At 40.0% G+C, this 26,347-nt stretch overlaps 1 protein-coding gene across 2 annotated transcripts in view; it reads left to right on the plus strand.

The window, feature by feature from the left end:
* Positions 1-19,955: 19,955 nt before the first annotated feature.
* Positions 19,956-26,347, plus strand: part of Cep85l (centrosomal protein 85 like) — a 176,628-nt gene continuing 170,236 nt past the window's right edge. For both annotated transcript variants that reach the window (XM_017798871.2, XM_029564808.1), the window contains exon 1: positions 19,956-20,381. In XM_017798871.2, coding sequence (XP_017654360.1) covers positions 20,309-20,381 — 73 coding nt within the window. In that variant the 5' untranslated portion in view covers positions 19,956-20,308. The remainder of the gene's footprint in view (positions 20,382-26,347) is intronic.

Consider the following 26,347-nt stretch of genomic DNA (forward strand, 5'->3'; position numbering starts at 1 on the left):
TGAAATAAATGAAAGAGCAGGGGGCTGGAGAGATGGATCAGTGATTAAGAGCACTGACTGCTCTTATAGAAGACCTGGGTTCGATTCCCAGCACCCACATAGCAACTAACAACTGTCTGTAACTCCAGTTCCAGGGGATTTGATGCCCTCTTCAGACCTCCTGGAGCATTGCACAACACAGGTGCACTCATGGATGTGCATGCAAAACACTAATACACATAAAATAAAAATAATAAATAACATATTTTTAAAAAAACAAAGAGCAAATGGTTCATTGTATCAATCGGGTTTCTGCCACAGCAGTACTGCATAACAACCAGTCACTCACTTTAGTGGCTTAACACAGCAAGTATTTATTTTTCTTACTCAAAGTTTTGCCCAACGCTCTCCTTTCTCTCCTTATTCTCAAATCAGTGGCTAGTTAGCAGATCACAGAAGCAAAAGAAGTAAAGCCACTTTTGAAGCCTCTGCTGCAGGGTCTGGTTGTTCATCAGAACTCCAGCACTCAAGAGGCTGCAGCATAGGGTTTACTGTGAGTCTAAGCCTAGCTGAGCTACCTCGTGAGTTCCAGGACATCCTGAGCTACAGGGTAAACTCTTGCTCCCCAAATCAAAAACAAGCAACAAAAACCTCTGCTGCCATCACATCTAACTTCACTTTGTCAAAGCAAGCCACATGGTAGCTACAGAAGTAGTTGGGGTAAGGCTAGAGAGATGGCTCAGCAGTTGAGAGCACTGGTTGCTCTTGTAGAGGCCCTAGGTTTGATTCCTAGCACCTACATGGCAAGTAACAACTGCCCATTACTCCAGTCCCAGGGGAATCCAGTGCCCTCTCCTGACCTCCTGGGGCATTACACCATGACACAGGTACACTTACATACATGCAGGCAATACACTAATACACATAAAATAAAATAAAATAAAATACATTTTTTGAAAAGAAGTAGATGGGAAAATACACTCTGCTGGCCTGGATAGAAGGTACTGCCAAGCCACTTGACAAATCTGTAACTCTACAGCACGGGGTGGGAGGAGCTGGAAATTATTCAATGACTATATCCACAATTCCATTTGCTATTTTCTTTCTCTTTTACTTATTTCCCATTTAATACAGCTATGTGTGGCTTAGTGAATAACAGGGCTGTATTCAGAGACCTTCCATTAGGCCATTTTATCATTGTGTGATCAACGTAGGGCTTGTAAGCTTACACAAACCTAGACGGGACAGGTCCATCCTTCAAGATGGGCTCTTGATGCAAAGAGGAGACTAGTAGATATGAGATGTCCGAGGTTGGGGCTGGAGATATGGCTTAGTAATTAATTATGAACATTGGGTGTTCTTGCAGAAGACCCAGGTTCGAATCCCAGCACCCACATGGCAGCTAACAACTGTTTGTAACTCCAGTCCCAGGAGATCTGACAGCCTCTTCTGACCTCTGCGGCCATGGCACAACACGGGTGCACTTACCTACATGCAGGCAATACATGCATGCACATAAAATAAAAATAATAAATAAGATTAAAAAAACAAAGATGTCTGAGGCTGTTGCTGGGGTAACCATGGCATATGGATTTAATATACATATATGTATATATATAACATATATATTATATATACATATATATGGCATATGTTCTGAGATAAGGATAAAAAGTACAGTATGGTAACTTGATGAGCTAATAAAATAAATGTTTATTGTCAAGTACTGTGCAGCATGTGTAATCATTTATGCTAGACTTTTGCAGTCAGCAGTGTGGTAGTTTGGTTTATATCAGTATCTCCACAAACACATAAGTGATGTGACAGCTATCCTGTTCCAACAACCACAATGCCATTGGTCAAAAGAACTGCTCCATCTATTCTACTCTTACGTGTTTCAGGTGTTTCATCAACTGAAACACTGTTATAATACATGTGACTTTATTTCTAAGAATTGTGTGAAGTTGGATGTGTAAGGCAACTTAAAGTTCCTTCGTATATTCCCCTCACTTTACAGATGAGATGTTAGTGTGGCCCAGAGAGATGGTGGGGCTGGGGTGAGATCACACAATCTGCTTAAAGCTCTGCTACATCAAACCAAATGTTGTAAATATAGCCTTCTTTTCTATAGTCTACCTCCAAACCTCAATCCTACATGGAACTGTGAATTTGGTTCCTGCAGTAAATATGTGAGCATGACTCTGAACTTCTACTTTCAGAAGTCAAGCCCTGGGTTGGTTGCAGATATGAAGCCCTTCAGCAATACAAAGAGAGGAGACTTGAAATTCTGTTTTAGAAAAATTGTTTTCTCATAGTGACTGCTGTGGGGGTTGGGAGGGATTACTAATGAAAACATTTAAAGATTCTGAGCTATTATTTAAAAACAGATAATATTTCCAGAAGGAAACATTTGGTTAGTTTCCCAGTTGCTTTCCATTGTCCCCAAGTTTCATCTAACAAAAAAATCAAATGTAAGGAAGAGCAAGGGGCGGGCAAGTGGACGTAGAACAGGACATTGCCAGAGATGGAGGACAGATACGAAGAAGGCCCTGTTCCGGATGACTTTTTTTTTCGGTTTCCCTAATCACCAGTGGCTGTGTGTTTGGCTCACTCCTCAAAAGCAGGTATGAGCTGGTAGGCAAGAGGGAAGCTGAGAAGTGCCCAGCGCCGTTTGTTTTGAGAGACGGGAACAGCTGTTTCTCTGGGCTGACAAGGAGGCTGTCCATTACCTCGGGTTCCTAGAGGGTACTGCTTACAACCTTTTCCATCTTCTGTTCACTGTTTCAATTTTTGAGGTCAACTTGACCAGATATTCTATTTTTAAGAGATACTTTATAGCTAAGATGTTATTTGTTATTAGTGTTGTGCCCAACTCTGAGAGTTCCTTTAGCATTTTGTGGTTCTACAACCAGTTTATTTACTTCTGCAAATCAGTTCTTCGGGCCAGAAACTTGACTCCTGCAGATGATATTATCTTGGAGGAATGTAGGGTTGGGCCACAGGATAGTTTTTCTGAGAATCCATGATCTGACCACACATAATAAGCTAGATAATTAGTGGCCATTCAACATGAAAAACGAAAGGCATTAATTTAGATATATAACTTTAAAATAGAAGCATAGAGAATGATTAAAAATATGTTTTAAAATCATTTCCTATCTTCACATTATTGTGTTCCCTTTATTTTCTGCTTGAACAGATGGTCCCCCAATTTCCAACTGTAATCTGATTTTTAATAACAGCAGAAAAATCACAGATCTCCACATAATAGTAGCTGTAGTAGAAATTGACTGAGAAAATATATGATGTCAAAACATATAACTATAGCTCAGTAATGCTTATAAAGTTTGGTTATACTGAATAAATGAATACATTCCTTGGAAGACTGGGCATACAAGCCACCTGATTCAGAGTACAGATAAGTATACTACTTGAAGGGAGTGTGGGTCCCCTTGTAGTAATTTTAAAGCTCTCCAGAGATCCCAGTTTCACAGACTGGCTTCTAATTTTACCTTTTATCTTATGCCTGTCAATTTGTGGAGCTCTTCTATTGGTGACATTGTTATTCCACTCTCTACACAGGCATCATTTATTTCTTAGCAGCTGGCTCAAATAGGACATGAGATAAGGAACAGAGCCCTGTCTTCCTAAAAGTGAGATTAGAATAGACAATCTTTATTTATTAATTTATATCTACAAATACAATTTCCTGAGGAATGCAGTTATCTTTGGAAATGTTTCACCTTTTGAAAAAGTTAAGATGGAACTGGGAGGATACTTGTTCAGACCAACTCAACAGTTTGTTGTGAGGGTGAAATGAGAAAATTCAGGACTTAATACAAGTGACTGGTTAGCCACTGATTACTCAACATCTTCCTATTTCCTAGTGACTACCATGTTTCCCCAGACTCATAGTGGGTTGTGTGTAGAAGTTCTGCACAGTAGACAATGCTGGAGAGGTAGCCTACGTTTAAGATTTGCCTTTGCCATTTCTGTAAATCATCAAACCACTCTGGCCCTAAGTCTTTTTAAAATAGATACATGGACCAAAAGTGCAGAGGTATTCACATTACTTGCAATTGGGCACTTTGTCTTTTTCCCATGAAATTGGATTGTAGAATTCCAATATATAAACAAGATAGCCCAAAATAGGGTTTCTACATACAATTAAAAAATGGTCATTAAAAGCTGGGTGCAGAGGCAGAGGCAGAGGCAGGCAGATCTCTGTGAGTTTGATGCCAGCATGGTCTATATAGAGAACGTTCCAGGCCAGCCAGGGCTACATTAGTACCCTGTCTCAAAATGTTGATTGGGTTCATGATGCCTTAGAAAGCACTGATTTATTTAATGCTGGAGTCCCAGCTCTACACAAAGGCTCAGCTCTACAAAAAAAAAAAGAAAAAAGAAAAAAAAAAGTCTATGTATTACCTTGAAATGAGAGATGCTCCTGCCCAAATACTGCTAATTGTCACCTCATGGGATATCTTGTCCTGACGGTCATGTCCACTCAGGAAATTAAGTTTAGGTCAGAACTTTGATTGTGAAGAAAATCAGATCAGGTTTTATACTCTCAAGGAATAATCCCATCAAGCAATGGTGACACAATTTTGTATCCTTCTTCATGGTCATAATATTTTTCTCCCAAGAACTGGGCTGGAGCCAGGCATGGTTGCAGATACCTGTAATCCCTGTGTTACTGGGGAAATTTGAGGTTCTCTTTTTGGGTCTTTGTCTTGTTAATAAAATAATTTAAAAAGATTCAGAAGGAATTTCAAGGACAACTTTCTTAGAGTTTGAGAGGAAAACAACTGGGTAGGGGAGCTGTAAATCTTCCCAGTTGCTGGGAGAAGGAATGTCAAACAGAATTAGAGAGAAAGCAGGTGGGTTCACCAGTGGAGGTTGGTAAGCAGTGCAGGATAGGAGAGGGAGGAGAGCTTCAGAGAATGAGTAAGACATTCCAGAGTATCTGGGAAAGTATGCTTAGGATATTGACCAGTATCTAAAAGAGAAAGATAGAAAGAAGAAAAAGCAAATGTTATGTTTTTCTGAGTTAGAATTCATTAAAGTAGACACTACCTCAGAAAAACAGACAGATGGAAGGGATTCAGGAAGGAGAAGTATATTATCTCTCTAAAGGGACAATTAGTCCTCCCTCTCCTTAGGATTTCTTCAGAGGAATCAGAGTTCCCAGGGATGCACTTGGGTGGTTGACAAGCCCAGTTGGATTAACTCTTAAAAGGAGGACACATTAGAATGTAATGTTCTGTCTGGGTAGCTTAGAATATTAGGTCTCCATCTAGGGTCAGAGGTAAAACTTATATCTTATTTTTTGACCAGGAGAAAGGAGCTGGGCTGCATCAAAGACCATTTATCTCTACTTTTTTGTATGGTTATTTAAATCTTAATGAGGGGAGGGCTTTTCCTTTGTAGTGTTACAAGGGAAACAGGAGGTGGGGTCCAAAAAGTCAACCATGAAGGAGGGGTCCATCATCAATGACCTCCAAGGTCATTAATCCCCCCAAAACACCAGCATTTGGGAGGTTGAGGTAGGAGGATGCCACTAGTTCTAGAACAGCCTCTTTTACATAGTGAGTTCCATGACAGCCTGGGATACAGTATGAATGAGACTCTGTCTCAATCAAACAATGCCAAAACAAAAATGAATAAAGAACAGGGACCAGAATCTCAACCCCATCTTCCCCACACCAGAATTGGAAGAAACACTCACCATACAAGCTTCAGAGCTGTACATGATCAGACTTGAATCTGATTAATCTTTGCTCAGTGTCCAACATTACCTGACCTACAGAGGACACACAGGCTTTAGTGACTGACAGGCCAGATGAACTGAGTGATTTCCTGTTACCTCATTAAGGAAGGGCTGAATTCCTTGATTGTTTTTGAAAGCAGCCATTACAATGTTTATAATTCTGTTTGTCAACAGAGTGAATCTAGCATTCTGAAAGCTTTTAGAAAATAGGAGCTTCCAAACTATACTGAAGTTGTTTTCAGGGTGTGGGGAGCATTGCTACCAAGAGCTGTTCTTAATTCTAACTCTAGAAAGAACTGAGGGAGCAGCTCTGGAGGCTGGCAGAGGACCACACCTGATGAAAACTGGAGACATTGACTACCTGGGTTCTAAACATGACCTTCCCATCTGTGAGTTGTGTAGCCCTGAGCAAGCTCTATCTCTATGTCTAGAAAATGGGTATTTCCTGACATGACGATTTAATGAGTTCATGTCTAAGGCTCTCAGAGCCAGGCATGTTGCAAACAGTAAGTACTGACTCTCATGTACTCATGTGGGTATAGTGGAAAGAACCTAAGCTTTCAGTTAGGCAAGCCAGGCTTTTAATCCAAGCTCAGCCCTTCTTTAATTCCACTGAACTTGTTTGGTCTTGTGCAAAATGTGGATAATGACATAGCAGTGGAACAAAATGATATTTATACTATTGCAGACTATAGTCTTTGGATTTCTCCTAGTCTTAAATTTAGAAAAATATCTTTGTGATTCCACTTTGAGTATGAAGGGAAAGCCCCAGGTAGAGAATAAAGTGCTTTGCATAATAAAATAAAAAATTTGAAGGCAGCACCCTGGAGTGCTACTTAGGAGTCTAAGCTGGGAAGATTGCCTGAGCCCAGGAGTTTCAGACTAGCATGGGCAACAGAGGGAGACCACCTTCTCTTCAAAAAATGATTGTGGACTCTAGAGGCAGGAGTGTAGAGTGTGTACTTAGTATGTGTGAAGTCCTGAGTTTGATCCTCAGCATGACAAGAAAAGAAAGAAAGAGAAAAAGAATGAAGAGAAAAAAGAAAACTTGAGCCCCCCTAGAGCTAAAGATGAAACCACAAACCCTGGAGAAGGTCAGCAAAGCAGCCAAGAGTCTGGGGCTCCACTGTGGTTAAACAGTCTCACTGTCCAGTATCAAGTTGTTCGTTACTTGGCACCAGAGTGGACCATTCCTTACCTTTCCCCCAAAGTTAAATAGGTGCTGCCCAGGAAGTCATGTGTGGGTGACACTTTGAGGACTATATTAGTATTAGGTGATGTGATACGGCAAAAGAGAGAGCAAGTGGGGGCAGGACACATGGAGAATTTGGCCTGCCCAGGAAAATGGAATATAAAACAAAGAAAAGAGTCACAGAGATATGGGGGAATTGCAGATTTCTCACCAGCATGTGAGATGGCAACAGGGAAGTTATATTTTACACTGATCTCAAAGAATGAAAAGCAAGAGTCAGCTCAAGAACCTGAGCACCCTGCCATTTGAGTTGCAAACTTGGCAGGGTTCTGATGACAATTAAAGTTAATGGATGTAAACCCCCAGCACAGAGTAATCATTTGATAAATGACAGCTATCATCATTCATCGTGTTGATTCGTGTATTATTCAAGAAATATTTATCTAGCCCAAGAAAGCTGGGCAAAGAGCAGCTGGTGCACGTGGGGGCAGTGGAGCATCCCATGGTCCCCTCTCCCTCCCCACATTCCCCCCACTGGCCTGTCTGCACTTTATACAAACACATAAAAACATACTCCCTGAGGAACAGTGTGGGCTTCCAGGAGTGCCAGGCTGGGTTTGCCCTTTGGGCTGCACAGGCAGGCTTGTTTGGTGGTAAAAGACTTTTTAAAAGTCGCATTTGTGCCTTGTAGATTCAAAATTCCAAATCATTTCATTAATCTTTAGGGTAAGAGCGAGAGTTCTAAAAACATGCAGTTATTTAACTTGTGATCTGTTTTCCAGTAAGTGACTACCAAGATAACTGAAGCCCAAGAATAGGTGATGGCTTTGTTTTCCCGTGATGTAGTCACTGTGATTATTTTTAGATGGAAGATTTGGAGACTGAAGCACAGCTCATAATCATGTTGCTAAGAATCTTCAAGCAGTTGTTTCGTGGAATTAATTCAACTGTGAAAACTTTAAAGTCTCGTTCTCTGAAAAATCCAAAGATAAAACTGAAAAAGAAAATATTCTATGACATGAAATTCTGCTTCCTGGGAATATCTGACATCTTTCCACTTTGCGGTATGCTTGCCCAGTTCCCTTAGCTTCTCTGGCCACAGATGGCTTCTGTTCAGGAACTATTCTTCTTGACCCCAACCTGATAGATATCACTTTCCACTGACTTCTACACCCTTTCTTGGAATTTTTCATGTTGTCCCTTGAATTCCAGTTTATTTTCAGTGCTTGCTATTTCTAAAGCTTAGGTGTGCACTATGTAATAAGTTTATACCATAAAAATAATATATCATCAATATGACCCAAGACCTGGAAGAAAGAAGGACACTATCAATCATTTCATCACCTTAATATAAATTGTACTCATCATTTTACAGTGTGTTTTCCTGAACTTTTTCTATACTAATTTTTGGTTGATTTGATCTTGGGTTATGCAATTTTATATCATATCCTTTCCTCAAACTATGTTGATTATTTCTCTATAGCTAAAGTTTTAGATTGTTATATTTTATTAATATAAATAACACTATGGTTGACATCTTCATACCTAAGGAGAATAGTTTTTTCAGTTTGTTTATTTTGTATGTGAATACCAATTTTGGTATGCATGCATTCCTTTAGGATAACATCCCAAAAGGAAAATTACTGAACCAAATCATATAATTACTTTGATGGCCTGAAGTGGCACATATTGTCAAAATGCTTTCCAAAAAAGTTGGACCAATTTATGCCACTGGAAGAATTATCAATACCAGTTCCTCCAAGTCTTCACCAGAATCAATTCCTAGATTATCCAGTTTTCTTTTGTTATAAATGAAATAGGATGACATTACCTGGTTTCTTTAATTTTGACTTAGAATTATTTTAACCATCAAGAAAAGTATGGAGAAAAACAGGTGACCCTAGGTACTAGATTGTCAAATCTTACCAAATTCCCACATTTTAATTGGCTTTATAAAAATAAAATATTCCATGTTCTGAAGCCATTGGGCAATCCCTTCCCAAGTCTATTCCCTTTCCTCCCTTCTACAAAGACAACTGATGTTTAGCATTCCTCTACATTCCTACTTCCATATGCATTAGCTGATAAATTGTTAATTGTCAATGAAGCTGAACAGTTCCCCATAGTAGAACTGAGTGCTCAGAATTAAAGTGCTCAGGTTCTTGAGTGAAATACAACTCTCTTTGAATAACTTGCTACCCATGTTATCCCAAATGCTTCTGTGCCTTCAAATTTAAGAGAAGAACAATTCCTACTATTCTTTATCACGTTGCAATGAAGAGGAAATAGGTCCTGCATGTAAAGGTCTTGGCACAATGCTTAACACTCATTAATAAATTTTACTACTTCTCTAGCTTTTCTATATGAATTACCTGCCCCCTCTCCTTCATAGAAAGATAAAATTATTTGAACTGGTGGAGTACTTTTTCAAATATGATCATATTTACTCCTTACAATGGCTGTATGAGCAACTATTGCAATGATCCCTGCTGTCAGGGAGCTACATTTCAACCCTCGGTTTCTGGACTTATTTGTTGTAGCTCCATCAGCTTGAAATTTAATAAGTCCTGGCATAGTAATTACACTCATCACTGAGGTACTTCTGCACAGTTCTTTAACACAACCATCATAGACAGATTCTGGTTTCTTGTTCACCTATAGTTCTTTCTTTTTTAATTAATTGTTTTTCTAAAATTATGTGTATGTATATATGTGTGAGATATGTGCGCATGATCGCAGGTGCCTGTGGAGGTCAGAAGAGGGAGTTGGATCCCCTGGAGCTGGAGTTACAGGCCATTGGTGGTAACCACCCCTCTCCTAAGACATGAGTGCTATGAATTGAACTCAGGCCTTCTGCAAGAACAATAAGCACTCTCAAACACTGAGCTGTCTCTCTATACCCCTCACCTATAATTCTTTTCCTTCTTTATTCCCCCTGAATTTTCTGTATAAAAATATTTTTTTACTTGTATAAAACTAAATAGACTTTTAAAGTCAACAAGTAATTTTTTGCTATTACTAAAACATTGAATTTACATTGTTATATTAAGATTCTCACAGAGTTGGCATTACTTTTTCTATTTTTAAAAAACTTTTAATTAATTTATTTAATGGTATGAGTGTTATGGCTGCATGTATGTAAGTGCACTCATGTCCTGCAATGCCCGCAGAGGTCAGAAGAGGGCATTGGCATCCCTGGAACTGGAGTTAGCCACCATGTGGGTGCTAGGATACAAACCCAAGTCTTTTGCAAAAGCAGCCAGCGGTCTTAACTCCTGAGCTATCTCTTCAGCACCCTTTTTCTATTTTTTTAATATGATAAAAATCTTAAGCAATTTCTGCATCCTAATTTTGGTTCATTAATGTATAAATTAATCCTAAGCATTTAAACTAAAATCACCCTCATAATAATTTTGGATATTTATTAGTAATTTGTGTAGTAGGATTAAGATTTTATGATTTTAAAAGTTTAATTTCAAAATAAAATTTATAATAAACTTTATCAGAGTGTATTTATAGGATACATTATAGGCTATCATATTTTTATTATTTTCAAAGCATACAAAAAGTACTCTGGATATAAATTAAAATGAACTTTTCATCTATTAATAGAACATATCAGTTTTGTTTATAAAGTACTAAGCTATAAGAAATTTGAAGATGACATTATATGGTAATTTTATTTTACTCAGTTTATCAATATTCTTTTTTTTTTTTTTTTTTTGGTTTTTTTGAGACAGGGTCTCCCTGTAGCCCTAGCTGGCCTGGAACTCACTATGTAGACCATGCTGGCCTTGAACTCACAGAGATCCACCTGCCTCTGTCTCTGTAGTGCTGGGATTAAACGCAAGCACCCCTCACCCCAACCTATCAATATTCATTATTTAACTTGCAGATTTTGGCACCTCTCATACCCAGTGACATTTTCTTTATTATATTTAAGAAAATCAGGCACAGAGGAGCCAAGGTGGGAGGTAACAAACAGTTACAACATGACAAAGAATAAAGGGCAGTCAAAGGTGATTAGGGGCAGACAAAAGCATCCTCAGGAAAAGGAACAGTTAAGACACGATCATGGAAGGGCTATACTGAAATAATTGCAGAAGTATTTTTAAAAGACCTTTGATATCAATCCCACAAATCTAAATTTTAGTTTTCTCCCAATAGGGTAGTAATCTGACCCCATCCCTACTAGAAACCCTTGGGTTTATGTAAGTGGCAGTGTGGGTTACAGAGTCTAGGCAAGCCATTACTTATAAAGACAGTGCCGGCCCCTCACTTGGCAATCTGCCAGTTCACCCAGCTTCTCTGAAGAAATATCTCAGGTCTGGTCTTTTGCCAACATCTGACCTGGGATCAAGGCATCCGAGCTTCATGATGGCTCTCTTTGCTGTCTCTTTCAGCTTGACTAGGAGATGACTCACAAAGCACCTCACTGACCCTAACATTTCCTTTTGGTGATCATACTCAAAGGTGAATGCCCACACATATACCAACCTTTGTAAGGAGACCCATAACCCCATGGAAACACAGAAGTAGGACCACGGTGCCTGGCCCCTTGTACTGGTTTCCCAGTAGCTGGTAGTACTTAGGGGTGATCACTGCCTTTGCCAGGGAAATAGGACTGTATACCCGCTCCTATGCTGACTACAACTCATTTCCTCTGAGACATTTTAAGCCATCTGTTTTAAAAGTTGGTAAGTGGGAAGATGGAAAGTCTTTAAAAAATTTAATGTGATGAAACCCCAATCAAAACTGAAGCGAATGTAGCATTGCTCTTCTATGCTTTAATTTCTGGAAAACAGCCTTAGGGAGTGAGGGCTGCAGCAGCTTTGAGAGCCAAACAAATTCAGGGCCATTTTAGGGCAGGCCAGGGTGGGATTAGATGTTCCAGGCTGCACTGTTCTCCTAAGGCTGCCATAATCTGAAACTTAGGTTTTGGTTCTGCGCCAGAACCAGACTGACCTTCAAGGGACAGCAGAGAAGGCCGCGACATCTAGACAACTGTGGGCCAAACCCCTCCTCCTTGCAGATCAAACACTCAGGCCCCCTTCATCTCTGTAGCCTGGCCCTCAGCACACCTATAGCTCCTTCCTGATGGGCTCTTATGAAATGGACACCTTTGTAACATTATGGAATTAGATGCTAATTACTGTGAATTTTGGTCTCAGTTGAAAACTATATCCTCAGGTATCACTCATGGTATAAATAACCTGCTCAACTTTCCTAAACTGAAGTATGCTTCAGAACTCCACTAGGAAATTATTAGAAAAACTTGCCTAGTCAATTTGTACAGAGATGAATTAATGCAAAGATTTTTAGAATGTCCCAGTTAGGGAGCTGTTAGATAAGTTCATATACATCTTATATAGAGATCTGTAATTTCTTTATTGTTTTGTCCACAGAATAAGTGTGAATTAATTTTCAGTGCTTTGTTCTTTGTTAATTCATCTCATTCTCTGTAGCATTAGAAGGAGTATATTTCATATTTAGGGGCTGTTTGTGTTTCCGTTTTGCAGTTTGATAATTTGTGATTCCAGGTGCACTGAACATAAAAAACACCTGCTCTCAATTTACAATAATGTATAGATCAGTTCTACTATTAAAAAACTGCTAAACTGGGCTGGAGAGATGGCTCAGTGATTAAGAACACTGGCTGTTCTTGCAGAAGACCTGAGTTTGAATCCCATCACCCACATGGCAGCTAACAACCATTCATAACTCCAGTTCCAGGGGATCCAATGGCCTCTTCTGTACTCCTTAGGTATTGCACAACATGGGTGCACTCACATACATGCAGGCAACACATACATCCGCATAAAATAAAAATAATAAAATGTTAAAAAAACACCCAAAGTGCTAAATTGGGTGTTAATGGTGCACACCTTTAATCTCAGCACTCTGGAGACTGAGGATTTTAATTTAAGGTCAGCCTGTGCTATGTAGTAGAACCCTGTCCCCCAAAACTGAAAGCCAAAACTATAGATTTATGATCATTATTATGTCATAATTACTATGTTTCAAACTTCTGTACATTTATCAGAGAGAGAGAGAGATAGAGAGAGAGAGAGATAGATCATTGTTTTAAGACAGGATACCGTTCTGTAACTTAAGCGGGACTGAAACTCACTATGTATCTCAGGCTTGCCTCTAACTCATGACCATCTTCCTGCATCAGCCTCACTAGTATAGGGATTATTGGGGTGTGCCACCATGCTTGGCTTTAAAAGTGAACACAGTATATTAAATTATGTCCTCTTTTTATTGCCTAGAAGCAAATTTTACCGTGAAAACTATCTTAATGGTTTTAAGTTATTTGAACAATTAGCTCTTAATTAACTAATTAAAATACTGTTGGCCTCAATGAACTCAATACATTTCACAAGTTTATAATTTGCTCCTGGAAGTGCTTTGGATAGCAGCAAATTTTTTAAGTGGGGCAGCAGCCGCCAGGCCCAGCTCAGTTAGGAGCCGGAGCTTTATGTACTCCTAAATGGAGTTCTAATGCTGCTTGTCTGCCATTCCCCCTCAGTCCTGCCCTCTTCTGTTTAAAATTTCAGAAACTTATTGTATTCGTGAACTTTCTCAGCCTGTGTTGCACTTGCTCTGTGCTGCATTTCTGGCATCTTGTCCATGATATAGTAGTTACTTTCTTGCTGCTGTGACCAAATACCTGACAAGAAGCAACTTAAGGGAGTGTCTTCGTTGCTCTTCTTTAAAACAGATTTTTTAAAATTTATTTTTATTTTATGTGTATGTTTCACCTGCATGTATGAAGTACACCTGTGTTGTGCAATGCTGGTGGAGGCCAGAAGATGGCATCAGATCCCCTGGAACTGGAGTTGCAGAAGGTTGTTAGCCACCATGTGGGTGCTGGGAACTGAACCCAGGTCCTTCAGCCCCTTAGCACCTTTTCTTTTAATGTGATAACATATTCTGACAAAAGCAACTTCAGGGAAAAAAGAATTTCTTTGGGCTCACAGTTCCTAGTTATAGTTGATGGTAGGTAAGTCAAGACATTGGGGGTTTGAAACAGCTGGTTTATAGCCAGAAGAAGAGAACAATGAATGCATGCATGGTACTGCTCAGCTCATTTTCTCCACTCTTGTACAGTCCAAGATCATCTGTCTAGGGAATGATGCCACCCACAGAGGACAGGTCTTCCCACTTCAGTCAACATAATCAAGATAATCTCTATGGGCATGCTTGAGGCCCATCTCCCTGGTGATTCTAGATTTTTTCAAGTTGACAGCACTAACCATCATAAAGAAGAGGGTTTATTTGGCTTACAGTTTAAAGGGATACAGTATATTACCACGGGGGAGGCACAGCAGAAGGAGCAGGAGGCAGCTAGTCACAGGAAGCAGAGAATGAGCCGGAAGTGATGTAGGGCTATAAAAATCTCAAGGCCTACACCCAGTGGCTCCATCTCATAAAAGTTCCATAACCTTCCAAAACAGTGCTCCCAAGCTGGAGACCAAGTTTTCAAACGCATGAGCCATTGAGGGATATTTCACATTCAAACCACAATATCTGGTAAACAGAACTCTCTCAGAAACAGTTTCGTCACATTCTCTAGAAACCCTATTTTCCTATCTCGAACAAACTCAAACAAACTCCTTTATATCTTTACTTTCTTCCTCATATCCATTGACTTCTCCAGGAAGCAGACACTAAAGGGAGTGAGAAGTGCAAATGACAGCCTGTGAAAGATGTCAAGGTCAGGAAGCAGTACTGGAAGACAAAGGCTGAAACTGCATAAAAGATCTGACAAGGGCTCAGTCAACCCAACAGAGGGAGAGACAAAGACTGATCACTAATACTGCCCATTGGTAAGAGAGGCAGGTCTACACCAATTTTCCCTGGTCAGTCACTGAATAGAAATACCTTGGAACTGCTCAGCCTTGTTGAGGCCTATCCTGTAGGTGGTAGGAGCTGGGGGCCTTCAGTCAATTGCACTTCTTACAATGGAACATTGAGGTCTTTCCTGAAGGGAAATCAGACAGACACACCTTCAAATGTTGCCCCATGGATTAATTCTTCCACTGCCCCACCTCTGAAATCTTAAATTTCAACACTCTTCTTTTCACCCTAAGTTCATATTTTCCCAGTGTTTACTCCCTTACTCTTACGATATTTGCAAAACTTCCACTCCCTTCTTCTCTTCATCTCAATTTGCTAGTCCTCTCTTGATGCCACTGCTTTTTCTAGAGAAGCTAGACTCAGCACTCCATTACTTCACAGCCAACAACCTTAAACAGCTTTCCTAAGTGCTCCGAACCCTGTTTGCCTATCTGCCATCTTTTCCCGCCTATCTTTAAACTATTGGCAGCAGCTAAAGAAAATTGCACAGTACCACACAGATTAATGTCACAGATGGGGATCTTAGCTGAACTGTACACAATGCACAGAAATCCCGTAATTAGGTTCTTCTCACATGGCACCTGAAGGAAATCTTACCATTTTTGTTTACATGTTAAAGAACATGGCAGGAAAAGTATGGTCATACAGATCACATTTGAAATCTAATTCTCTGCTTCCCATTTGGTCTTATCTTGCTTCTTTGGGTCTTTTCCCCCAATCTGTAAAATGGAGCTTATATAAACTTTTCTGGACAGACTATTTTGAAGATCATATAAAGTAGTTCTGTTGAGATGTCTCAAGTCAATGAAAGCACATGAAGATTCTTTTTTCTTCAATAACTGCTATAAACTGTACTTGACAGATAACTTCATTTTCTACTTAGAACATTTTTATCTAATTCTATAACATTTTGAATTGTTAAACAATTCTCTTGTGCCCTAGTGCAGGTCAGTTCAGAGGTGTGTGTGTGTGTGTGTGTGTGTGTGTGTGTGTGTGTGTATAGACATGATCTCTTGTCTTAACTCTATACCTTTATCCATTCTGTCTATCCTCCAGTACCTGGAAAGGAAGGCAGGAAAGGAAAGATTGTCTCCTTATGCATGGTCAAGGTTGCTATCTTCTTTCACTGTAAGTGATCTTGCAGCTTTTCATAAGCTCAATAACATGAGTTGGTGACTACAAGTTCCTATGACAAAGGTGTCAGGACAAACAGTTCCAGTAAACACTGATGGTTGTCTGGAAGAATATCTGTTGGCCGAATCCTGTTTTCTTATCTAACTCAATATTCCAAGGACTGTTTCAGTTCTATAGCTTTACCCTCTTTCTCAGTGGACATCTCAATCCAACTTTAAGCCAAAAATAAAAGTAGAATTTATTTTCCATACCTCCCAGGAGTTAGAAACTTGAAATGAAGACTTCCTATTCTCTTGGCTGGGCTATACTAGCCACCACTTCAACCTTATTTTCCTTCTATTTTGGTAGCATTAGCACTGGCAGGAATGTAAACCCACTAGCTAAGCAGACATTCACCTGGAGAATTCAGGGAATCATGGTTTAGATGAAAGCTATTATTAACTTGGCCCTCACTAGAGAATCTGGTATTTCTCAATTCTTCACTATAAATCCTGGGCTAATAAGTAACCCGAAGTAGTTAGAAGATAGCAAATAGTACTCTACTCCATTTGGACACATGTGTAAAACAGGATCCACAATTGACCTGGCCTGTGACAATTAATGTTATTTTTTTCTTGGTGATATATAACCGAATTTCATACCTATATTGTATTTTTATACTACCAAATATGGTGCACATATGGAGTATTCAAAATGTTAACTAATTTAATCCCTACAACAAACTTGTGAGGTAGTTACTGTTGTAATCCCAAATTACAGATAATGGAATTGAGTCACAGGCCCCTTAAGTAACTCATTTGTCTTCTAGTCATGATTGGATAGATGAACTCCTTGTGCTAGGAATCCCATTAATATTTTCAAATTCATCTTGAAAAAGTGTGCTCCTAATTTTTTTTAAAGTTGTTATGATCTCAAATGGTCATAACAGCCCATAATAAATGGGTAACATCATTTTTTTCTGATGTGGAAAAGGTTGCAAATTCTAGTCATTGATATAATATTGTACACCAGAATTATCTAGTTATTGGGATTTTTAAACTTCATCCATACATCTTTTTCTATGTATTAAGAAGCTATTTCAATTGTTACTGGTTGGCTTAATTTTTCTATATAGTTTGTCTTGTTTTGAAAGATTGAATTTTTGTAAAATATAAAATTTCTTGAAGTTCCCCATATAATATTTTCTTCTAATATTAAAATCACCTTTATCCATTGTTATAGCCCTCTGTAGTTGCTTGCTCAAATTGTTAAATTTGAACCACAAAAACTCATGTAAGAAAATTCAATTTACCTTGCCTAGGAATTCATATCAAATTTATTTTTAAATGTAGCATTTGTTTTTCACTTAAAACAATGTCTAATTCATTTAAACAAAGAGTTTAATTTTGTTTTAAATGTTTTTAGTACTCCCCACCACCCCCGTTTCTTTTCTAGATAGGGTCTGTTTATGTAGCTCAACCTGACCTCAAACTTACTATGTTGTAATACAGGTTGGCCTTGAGCTCCTGATCCTTCTGCTTCCACCTCTCAGGGCTGGGATTACAGGTATGTGCTACTAAGTCTTGCCAAGATTTAATCCTTTATGTAAAACTAAACAAGCACATCCATCTCATTAGCATGAAAATTGTTTTTATCTTTATGTTAAAATTATACGTGTATCAAATAAAATTATGATATAAACAAATTTTTGATTTGAATACATGTTTTAAAATATTTTATTTACTATTTTCATTTTATATGTATGGGTATATTGCCTACATGTGTGTAAGTGCACCCATATTTCAAAACGTCCTCGGAGGTCAGAGGACAGGGCTTGGAAACCCTGGAACTGGAGTTACAGATGATCATTAGCCACCATGTGGGTATTGGGAATTGAACCTAGGTGCTCTTCAAGAGCAGTCAGTACTCTTAACTGCTGAGCCACCTCTCCAGCCCCCTTGAATACGCTTTTTAAAAAAATTTTATTTTTATTTTATGTGTATGTGTGTATTGCCTGCATGTAGGTAAGTGCACCCATGTCGTGCAATGCCTGTGGAAATCAGAAGAAGCTGTTGGATCCCCTGGGACTGGAGTTACAGACAGTTGTTAGCTGCCATGTGGGTGCTGGGATTTGAACCTGGGCCTTCTGCAAGAACAGCCAGTGTTCTTAACTGCTGAGCCATCTCTCCAGCCCCCACTTTTTAAAAAAAGTTTTAATTATTTTTAATTTCTTCAGCAAAAAGGGATTGTTTATTTAACCAATTTAAATATCTCTGAACTAGATTTTAAGAATAGTGCAAGGAAGGATGAAGCAGAAGGATCATGAGTTTGAGGCCTGCCTGGGCTACACAGTGTGTTCAAACCCAGCTTGGGTTTCTTGTTTAGAGTGCTATATGTAATATGAAACTCTGGTAACTACAAATCAAGAAAAGATGTATACTTACAGTGTTTTTGCTTCTGATGGTTTTCTTTGTAGAACTTTTAGGAGTTTCTAAAAAACCTATTCTTTTCAAGTGTCATAATAAGTGAGCTAGATATTTAAATCAGTAAAAAGAATTATTTCACTCTTTTTTTTTAATATTTCTACCATCTTCTAGCATCAGAAACAGCTGACCTTGACCATCATCTCATGATTTGGAGGAGAGCTAACTGGAAGTCTACTGGAAGGGGCCTAAATGTACCACCAGTCTGCTAAATTGCAATAGAGATGTGGTTAAGAGACAGAATATACCCCTCCATGTAATTTAATCTCTGAACATTTTTTTTTCATTATAGCTTTAACACATTCAGGAACACATTCCAGAGCAAGGATACATCTCTTTCAAAGATGGCTGTAAAATTTTAGGTTCACAGTTGAATTAATACAGTCATACAATATTGAACTCAGTATAAACCCTGTAAGACATAAAATTGAATGAGTTTTTACCTTTTAAAGAAGATCTCCATTTCATTTAAGATATGCTTTTTCCTAAATTTTTAATGCTACTAACACTTACATGTTTGCACATGTGTCTGAACATTTTAAGCAGTATTTACCTGAAGAAACAAAACAAACATGAGGCCCTTGTTAGCAAACGTCTAGAGCAGGAAGTAACATCATTGAAATCAAAGTCTCAGGGACTTAAGCTCTTATTTACTTCTGATTGATATGTCTAGCACAGAGTACCTTCTAAGAATTACAGTGCTTGGCCAGTATTTATCAAATCAATTGCTTTGTATCTAGATATTGGAAAGATCATCAAATTGAGGATAAGACATAAGACGATGCTGCGTCCTTTTGTATTTTCTCAGAATGTCTGCTCCAGCACTCCGGGGTTCAGGAGGATGGGAACTGAAGCCCAGCAGGACTACCTAAGGTGTGTGAGAGGCTGGGATGTTTTCCCATTATACAGTTTCGTACTGTATTCCTACTGGTTGCTTATCTGAAACACTGGGTGACTAGATTACAATCTGGCCCCACTCTCAATGCTGTGGTCCTAATAAACCTCCTGCCCTTTTCGTTTTGTCTACCTTTCCGCTAGATCAGTGTTGTGGAAATTTTGAAACCCATCCTACACCTTCCTCCCCCATTAGTTAAGGAAAACGACTTCTTTTTAATTTCCATAATGATCCACGAACGGTGTTTCTGGAATGCGTGACGTCGATTTTCATTGCGATCTCCATTCTGAGTCAGACAGGGAGTCCCCTCAGCCCTATCAGATTTGGTCTCTCAATTTCAACTAGTGGTGATGCGGTCGCAGGTATTATATGCACCTTTCATAACGGAGCCACAGAAGGCGTGAGAAATTACCAAAGGCGGGGACGAATATAGCAAGACAAGGCCCAGGGTCAAATCATGGCCCTCCTCTCAGCTTGCAGGGTGGATGGAGAAGTAGAGGAGTACTTGAGTGGCCTCACAGAAAGCAGAACGCAAGAAGGGTGCAGGTCCTTAGCCCCCCCCCCCCGCTCCCGCGAGTCTTAAGGGAGTGCCTCAGGCCCCGCCTCCTCGGAGCCCTAGGCCCCGCCCCTTCCAGCTAGGCCAGCCGGCTTGGGCTCCGCGGGACGCAGGGGGCGGAGAGAATCCGCAGTTGCAAAAAACGCTGGAAGCGTCGGAGTCCGTGCCTGGGATCGCGCTGCCGTCACCGCCGAGCCGCTCGCTTTCCCGGCCCGGGCCTCAGCGTAGCCGGCTGGGCCATGGCAGCCGCCGCCTGTTCGGGGCAGGCGGCCGACGCGCTCCCGGGCTGTAGCTGAGCTGCAGTTAACCCGCCAGCCCTGCGTCCGGCCCACGCGGCCGCGGCTCAGCCTCCTCTCCAGCTTCCGCTGCTGAAGAGGCCGAGGCGACCGCTGGCCAGGGCAACCCGGGCCCGCCCGCCCGTCCGCCCGTCCGCTCGTCCGCTAGTCCGCTCGCCGAGATGTGGGCCCGTTTCCTGGGCCCGGAGGCCAGCGGCCGGGACAGCCCGGGCGGAGCCCGCAGCTTCCCTGCAGGTAAGGGAGAGACAGTCCGGGCCGGTCGGAGTCAGCGCGCCCCTCAGGCCTGCGCCCGAGCCGGCGCCGCGGTGACATCTGGCGGGCCGCGGCCGGCCTCCCGCAACTTCAGTCCCCCGGGGCGGCTCGGCCCGGCCTTTGTTGTCCCTTTCCCTCGTGTGGTGCGGGACCGCCGCACGCGGGACCAGGGCAGAAGGTCGCTGCGACCGCGCTGCCGTCCGGGGCCCCGCTGCGGTGTCACCCGCAGCCTTGGCTCCTGGGACGCTGCTGGGGATGCGGTCACGTCACGGCTCCCGAGGGCGCCCCAGCCACTCCTAGGAACCCGGTGGCCCGCTGCCCTGCAGCCGCGGTTGTGTCCCAGGGGGCAGTGCCATCGGAACTGAGCCAAGCTGCGGGGCTGGGAATCCGTTTGCTTCGGAATCCTGGTCCCTTCAAGGAAACTAGGGGGTGGCCGCTTTGTGTGTCGGAGGGGGCTGCTTGGTCGGACAGCCATTTAATGCCTGCACCACCCAGAAGTTGTATAGGAGCCCCCAAATTAGAATAAATCCTCCCCTACCATAGAATAGAAAAAGAAGGCTTGGTCTGACTATGACTCGTTATCTAAGGATGACAGTCTTTAAGGGCACTTTAATCTTTACTGAGTTATGAACCCAGTTGAAAAGCTGAAAGATATATAGACTTTTTTCTGTTTTGGCCTGTAGCAAAAGTCACATGTCTACACACGTTTCTCCTACAAATTTAGGTGGTTCTGGGGACCTTGTCAAGTAACCCTGCACTACAAAGTATTTGAACTTGACCTTTATAACTTACGAGACATTTGTGTACATTTTCAAAGCCTTTCAGAAAGCAAAAAAAAAAAAGCAAAGCACATTTGGAAGGAGTCCTTTTGTTACATTTTCTGTCTTTAAAAAGATACCAGACACATTGGTATTGAAATTTCAAGCAATGCAATTCTGTGATAGTTTATGTATTTGTGATGTCTTAACTATATCAGACACGGAATTGTTCTCTTAGACCTGTAGTACTTTTAGAGATTATAGAGCTGAGTATAGCTGTGAGTTTAGTAAAAATACATTCAGGGAATTGCTTTTGAAATGTTTACTGTTTGTCTTAAGGAGGAGGCAGCAGTTTAGAGGTTTTGTGATGGTACCCAGTAGTCACAAATTCTGGCTTTTAAGTGGCTTCAGTGATGGAGAAGATACTCTGTTACCCCTAGGGGCCAGCAAGAACAGTTCCATTTATTCATGTGTCAAAAGCCATCTGTGATGTCTTTGTAACCTAACCCCTTAAAATTTATGATAATAGCATGTTTGGATCTACTTTTCCATTGTTTTCTACTAATAAAACATCTTAGTGTTTAGAAGTTAAATGATTGAAAGACTCTGATGTTTCATTGCAGTTTCTAGACATTTGCTATTTGTAGAATACAGTGGAAGAAAATACTTTAAAATATCACTCAGATTTAAGGAATTCAGGAAATATAGCTTTATAAAAGTATATGTTCTATTTCAGCTTTGAAAGTGATAGAACATTGGTAAATCATGACGTCTTCCTTTTCTTAAAAAAATTCTATTTTTATTTTGTGTGTATGAGTATGTTAGTTGCATGTATGTAAGTGTACCCGTGTCATGCAGTATCCGTGGAGATCAGGAGAGAGCGTTGGATTCTTCTGGAACTGGAGTTTCAAATTGCTTGCTGCCACATGGGTGCTGGGACTCAAACCCAGGTCATCTGAAAGAGCAGCCAGTGCTCTTAACTGCTGAGCCATTTCTCCAGCCTCATGACATGTCTGTCCAATGATTTTTTTCAACTGTATGCTGAGAATGTATTATTTTTATAGTAATAATAATGTAATACTCTTCTTGAGGTAACAAATACTTGAAATAATTTAAAATTAATTTTTAAAGTTATTTTTTAGATGAGAAATTGTGAACTCTAGCAAATGATGAGCAGAGAGTGAAAGATAAGGTAACTTCTGAGCTGGTTCACATGGAGACCTCCTTTTTCCTAAGAATTTAAAGAATGTATAGATTTGAAATACTGTTGAACAAATACACATTTTAGCTAATTTGAGCAATTTTATCTCTATATGAAAACGACAAACAAAAATCAGTCTTTTTTGACAGAGGATCTCAGTAGCTCAGGCTGGCCTCTAACTCAAGCTGGTCTTGATCTACTGATTCTCCTGCCACCCACTTCCAAAGTGCTGGGATTACAGGCATGGGGACATCATGCCAGCCCAACCCAGTCTTCTGATTGAATTTATTAGCAGTCTCTTTGGTTCTGAGGACCAGTATGAAGATAATAATTTCTTTCATTAAAAGAAGTTATCTTCTTATGTGTGAAGTCTGGGTGTTCTGAAACTGGTTTGTTGATGCAAATAGATAATTAGACTGGAGGTCTAAAGTCAATATAGAATCAGCTTTCTAAAAAGAGGAAGCTTTCTTAAGGAATTGGCAATAAGAAACAAATAGGACTCATACGTGTGCTTTTGAAAATGCTAAGCTTTTGAAAGGTCTTTTCCTGGGGATTTAACTATGTTTTGTCTTTATACAGCTTTCCAAGTTTATGGGCAACCATTATAAAACAAAATGAGCATTTTCTTACATTTCCATGAATGATCATATGAAGTCCCCCCTTTCTGTTGGTAAATATGAGTAGAAAGCTACTTAAAATAGGACAAGTTGTTTGTCTTTTGTGCACTTGAGTGTATTTGAGATCACTCTACTGTTCAAAATGTATAATAATATCAAAGCTGATTGAAGGATAAATTTACATCCCTTAGGGTTTTGAAATCTAGAATTATACAATGATATTTTGAGTACTTCCAGTTACACCGAGTATGTTCCTTAGTGTAACATATACATGCATATTTTGTTCTTTTTAAAAAAATTTTTTTTGTTCTGTTGTTTTGAGACAGGGTCTTACTGTGTATGTAGCCCAAGTTGGTCTCAAACTTGTAGTAATCCTCCTGTTTCAGTCATCCAAGTGCTTGGATTATTGGTATGAGTCACCAGTCCTCATTTTTTAAGTCATATTTTAAAACTTAATATATCCAGTCCTTAAAATATTTTGGGGTAGAATATTATACTTTTTAAATGTGCTAAAAATGTTATAGGAAACACTCATGCTTAAGAAATTTCATTTGTTCATGCCTTGAGCTTTAAATTTGTGTCCTTATAGTTGGTACATGCATTACTCATAAGATGCTTAGTGATGTCATAATGATAGTGATAATAACTAGTAAGACTACAACAAATAATGTTTTCTGCTATGGTTCTGGGTTAGATGGACCTAAGAGCATTCTAGTAACAATGAAATACAATTCTGTAGCCTAAACTCAACTAAACATGCTCTTTCATAATAGTAATTGGGGTTTGAGGTGTGAATCTCAATATTAGTGATGACTCTTGTGAAATGAACTTGATTAGTCATTGGAATTTGATCACGTCTTAGCTTGAATGAAACATATATTAATCTGAGCAATAATGGTGCATTTGAGTTGATAACTCCTATTGCCACGTTGTAAATATTTATGTATATTCTGGACAGACAGGTTTTAGATAGTTATGCTTTTTCTGTGTGGAAGAAATATGTGTTCTGCAAAAATAATGAAGACTTTATACCATTTTAATGAATTAAAGCTTAATTAGTTCCCACAAATTGTGTATTAAATAAAAAGAATGTGATCACCTAGGTAACATTGATGCCTCAACATATTATTATTACTGCTTAAAGGAGTTTCATATTTTATACTTTAATCCATAAAAATATTCTAATATTTTTGTGGAAACTCACTTATTAAGAATAGAAAAGGGGCTGGAGAGAAGACTCAGCAATTAAGAGCACTGGTTTGTCTTGCAGAGGAGCTGGGTTTGGTTCCCAGCACCCACACAGCAGCTAACAACTGTCTGTAACTCCAGTTTTGGGGGATCTGACGTCCTCTTCTGGTCTCCATGGGCAAAAACCACATAATGCATAAATTAAAAATAAATAAATAAAAACATCTTTAAGAAAAGGATAGAAAAGCTGGGCATGCAGGCCGGGCATGGTGGCACACACCTTTAGTCCCAGTGCTTTGGAGGCAGAAGCAGGCGGATCTCTGTGAGGTCAAGGCTAGCCTGGTCTACATAGCAAGTTCCCATGCCTGTATGCTCAGCTCAGAGAGGTAGAGGAGTATAATTGCAGCCAGTTTGAGGCCAGTCTGCCTTATACAGTGAGGTCTAGCAGCCAGGACTACACAGTAAGACCTTGTCTCAACAAAACACCAAATGAAACCAAAACAAAAAACCCAAACTCCCCCTGCCCCCCAAACCAAACAAAGAATAGGAATGTTTAGTAGAAATGGAACACCAGATTGCTTTTCATACCTATATTTTACTTTGACTTTCTAGTTTTCGTCAATTGAAAATATTCCATTGTTATTTAATAGAGTGCTTATGACCTAGGTAAATGTTTGTGATATAGTCTGTTAGTAAATATTATTTGTATGCCAATCATTGTACTAGACTCTGGTGCTGTATCATTGAACCAGAAAATGAAGAGCTCTGCTATAAGAAACTTTGTATTGTAGTGAGAGGAGACAGGCAGCAAATAAACAGATAAGAGGCTAGTTTAGCTAGTGTTACTAGGAAAAAGAGGAAACTGTTGGAAAACTGGCAGAAGTATGAGTAGAGTAACTTTGGGCAATCTGGTCAGGAAAAACCTCTGAGGAGGCTGTTCTAAGACATGAATGATGAGAAGGTGCCTCACATGAAGAGAGGCTTGTGCGTTCCATGTTGAACTTGGAGAGGTTCAGGAATATCAAAACCCATCCTGAGTTTAGTTAGCAGGAATATGAGGTGGGGAAAGTCTGGTAGTAATGTAAGGTATTATAAAGGAGTGGATTTTATTATAAAGGAGTGTGGGAGAGGAGCCTACCTATGAAAGGGCAGGGGAGAGGACTGTGCACCCTTTCACTCAGTACTTACAGTGCCTACCATGAAGCAGACATCATTCTGTGCACAGGGATACATAATAGACATTTTCTATCCTTGTTTATAAATCACTCCTGTTTGTGGAGGGGAGGAAATGGTGGAGGGGTGGGAGCATGTGGGGAAGCCAGTTACTGTGCCATTGCTGTTACTAGGTAAGAGTTGATGATTTGGGGTAGAGCTGTGAAAAGAATAGGTTTAGAATATACATGAGAAATAAAGCTGATGGTTTGGAGGTAGTAAGTGCATGGAAGGAATCCAAGGCTGACTTCGTTTAGTGCCAGTCATTACAATGGCTTACAGTACCAGTTTCTACAACAGGAAGATTGGAGGTGGGGTGGAGTATTGGAAAGATAAGCATGAAGTCCTTTTTTAGAGTTTAGGTGAGATGTTGAGTAAGAAGCTGATATACAAGTGTATAGGTTCATGTAGAGGTCACTGGCTAGGGGAGATTTGAGGGTTAGTTACCTGTGTATAAATGGTATTTAAAGGTCATGGGAGCTGGGTATATGGAGAGACTACAGAAAAGACAATGGGGAATATGGAGAAGACAGCAGAGGACCAAGTACTTGGACAACCAGTGATTTTGTTTGGGGTGTTTGTTTTCTTCTGTAGATAGTTGATTCTAATTAGTTTGGCATAATTTACCATCAGAAAGACTGTTCTCTGTTGGGTAATATTATGAAATACTTATAGTCCAAAATAAGGGCAGGCATCCCTGGGACACCATCGGTGAACTCCTTGACATGTGCAGTGATTTCATAACAGTCTCTTGGGAATTTTAGTATACCTTATTTTTCCAATTTCTAAAGAGAAAGAAAGGCTTATAAGAATGCTACATTGTGGCCAGGTGTGGTGGCACATGCCTTTAGTCCCAGCACTCAGGAGGCAAAGGCAGGCGGATCTCTGCGAGTTCAAGGCCAGCCTGGTCTACATAGTGAGTTCCAGGTCAGCTGGGGCTACAGGGAGACCCTGTCTCAAAAACACCAAAAA

This window comes from Nannospalax galili, unplaced genomic scaffold, assembly GCF_000622305.1.
Source record: "Nannospalax galili isolate Female #2095 unplaced genomic scaffold, S.galili_v1.0 scaffold417, whole genome shotgun sequence".
Taxonomy (NCBI): domain Eukaryota; kingdom Metazoa; phylum Chordata; class Mammalia; order Rodentia; family Spalacidae; genus Nannospalax; species Nannospalax galili.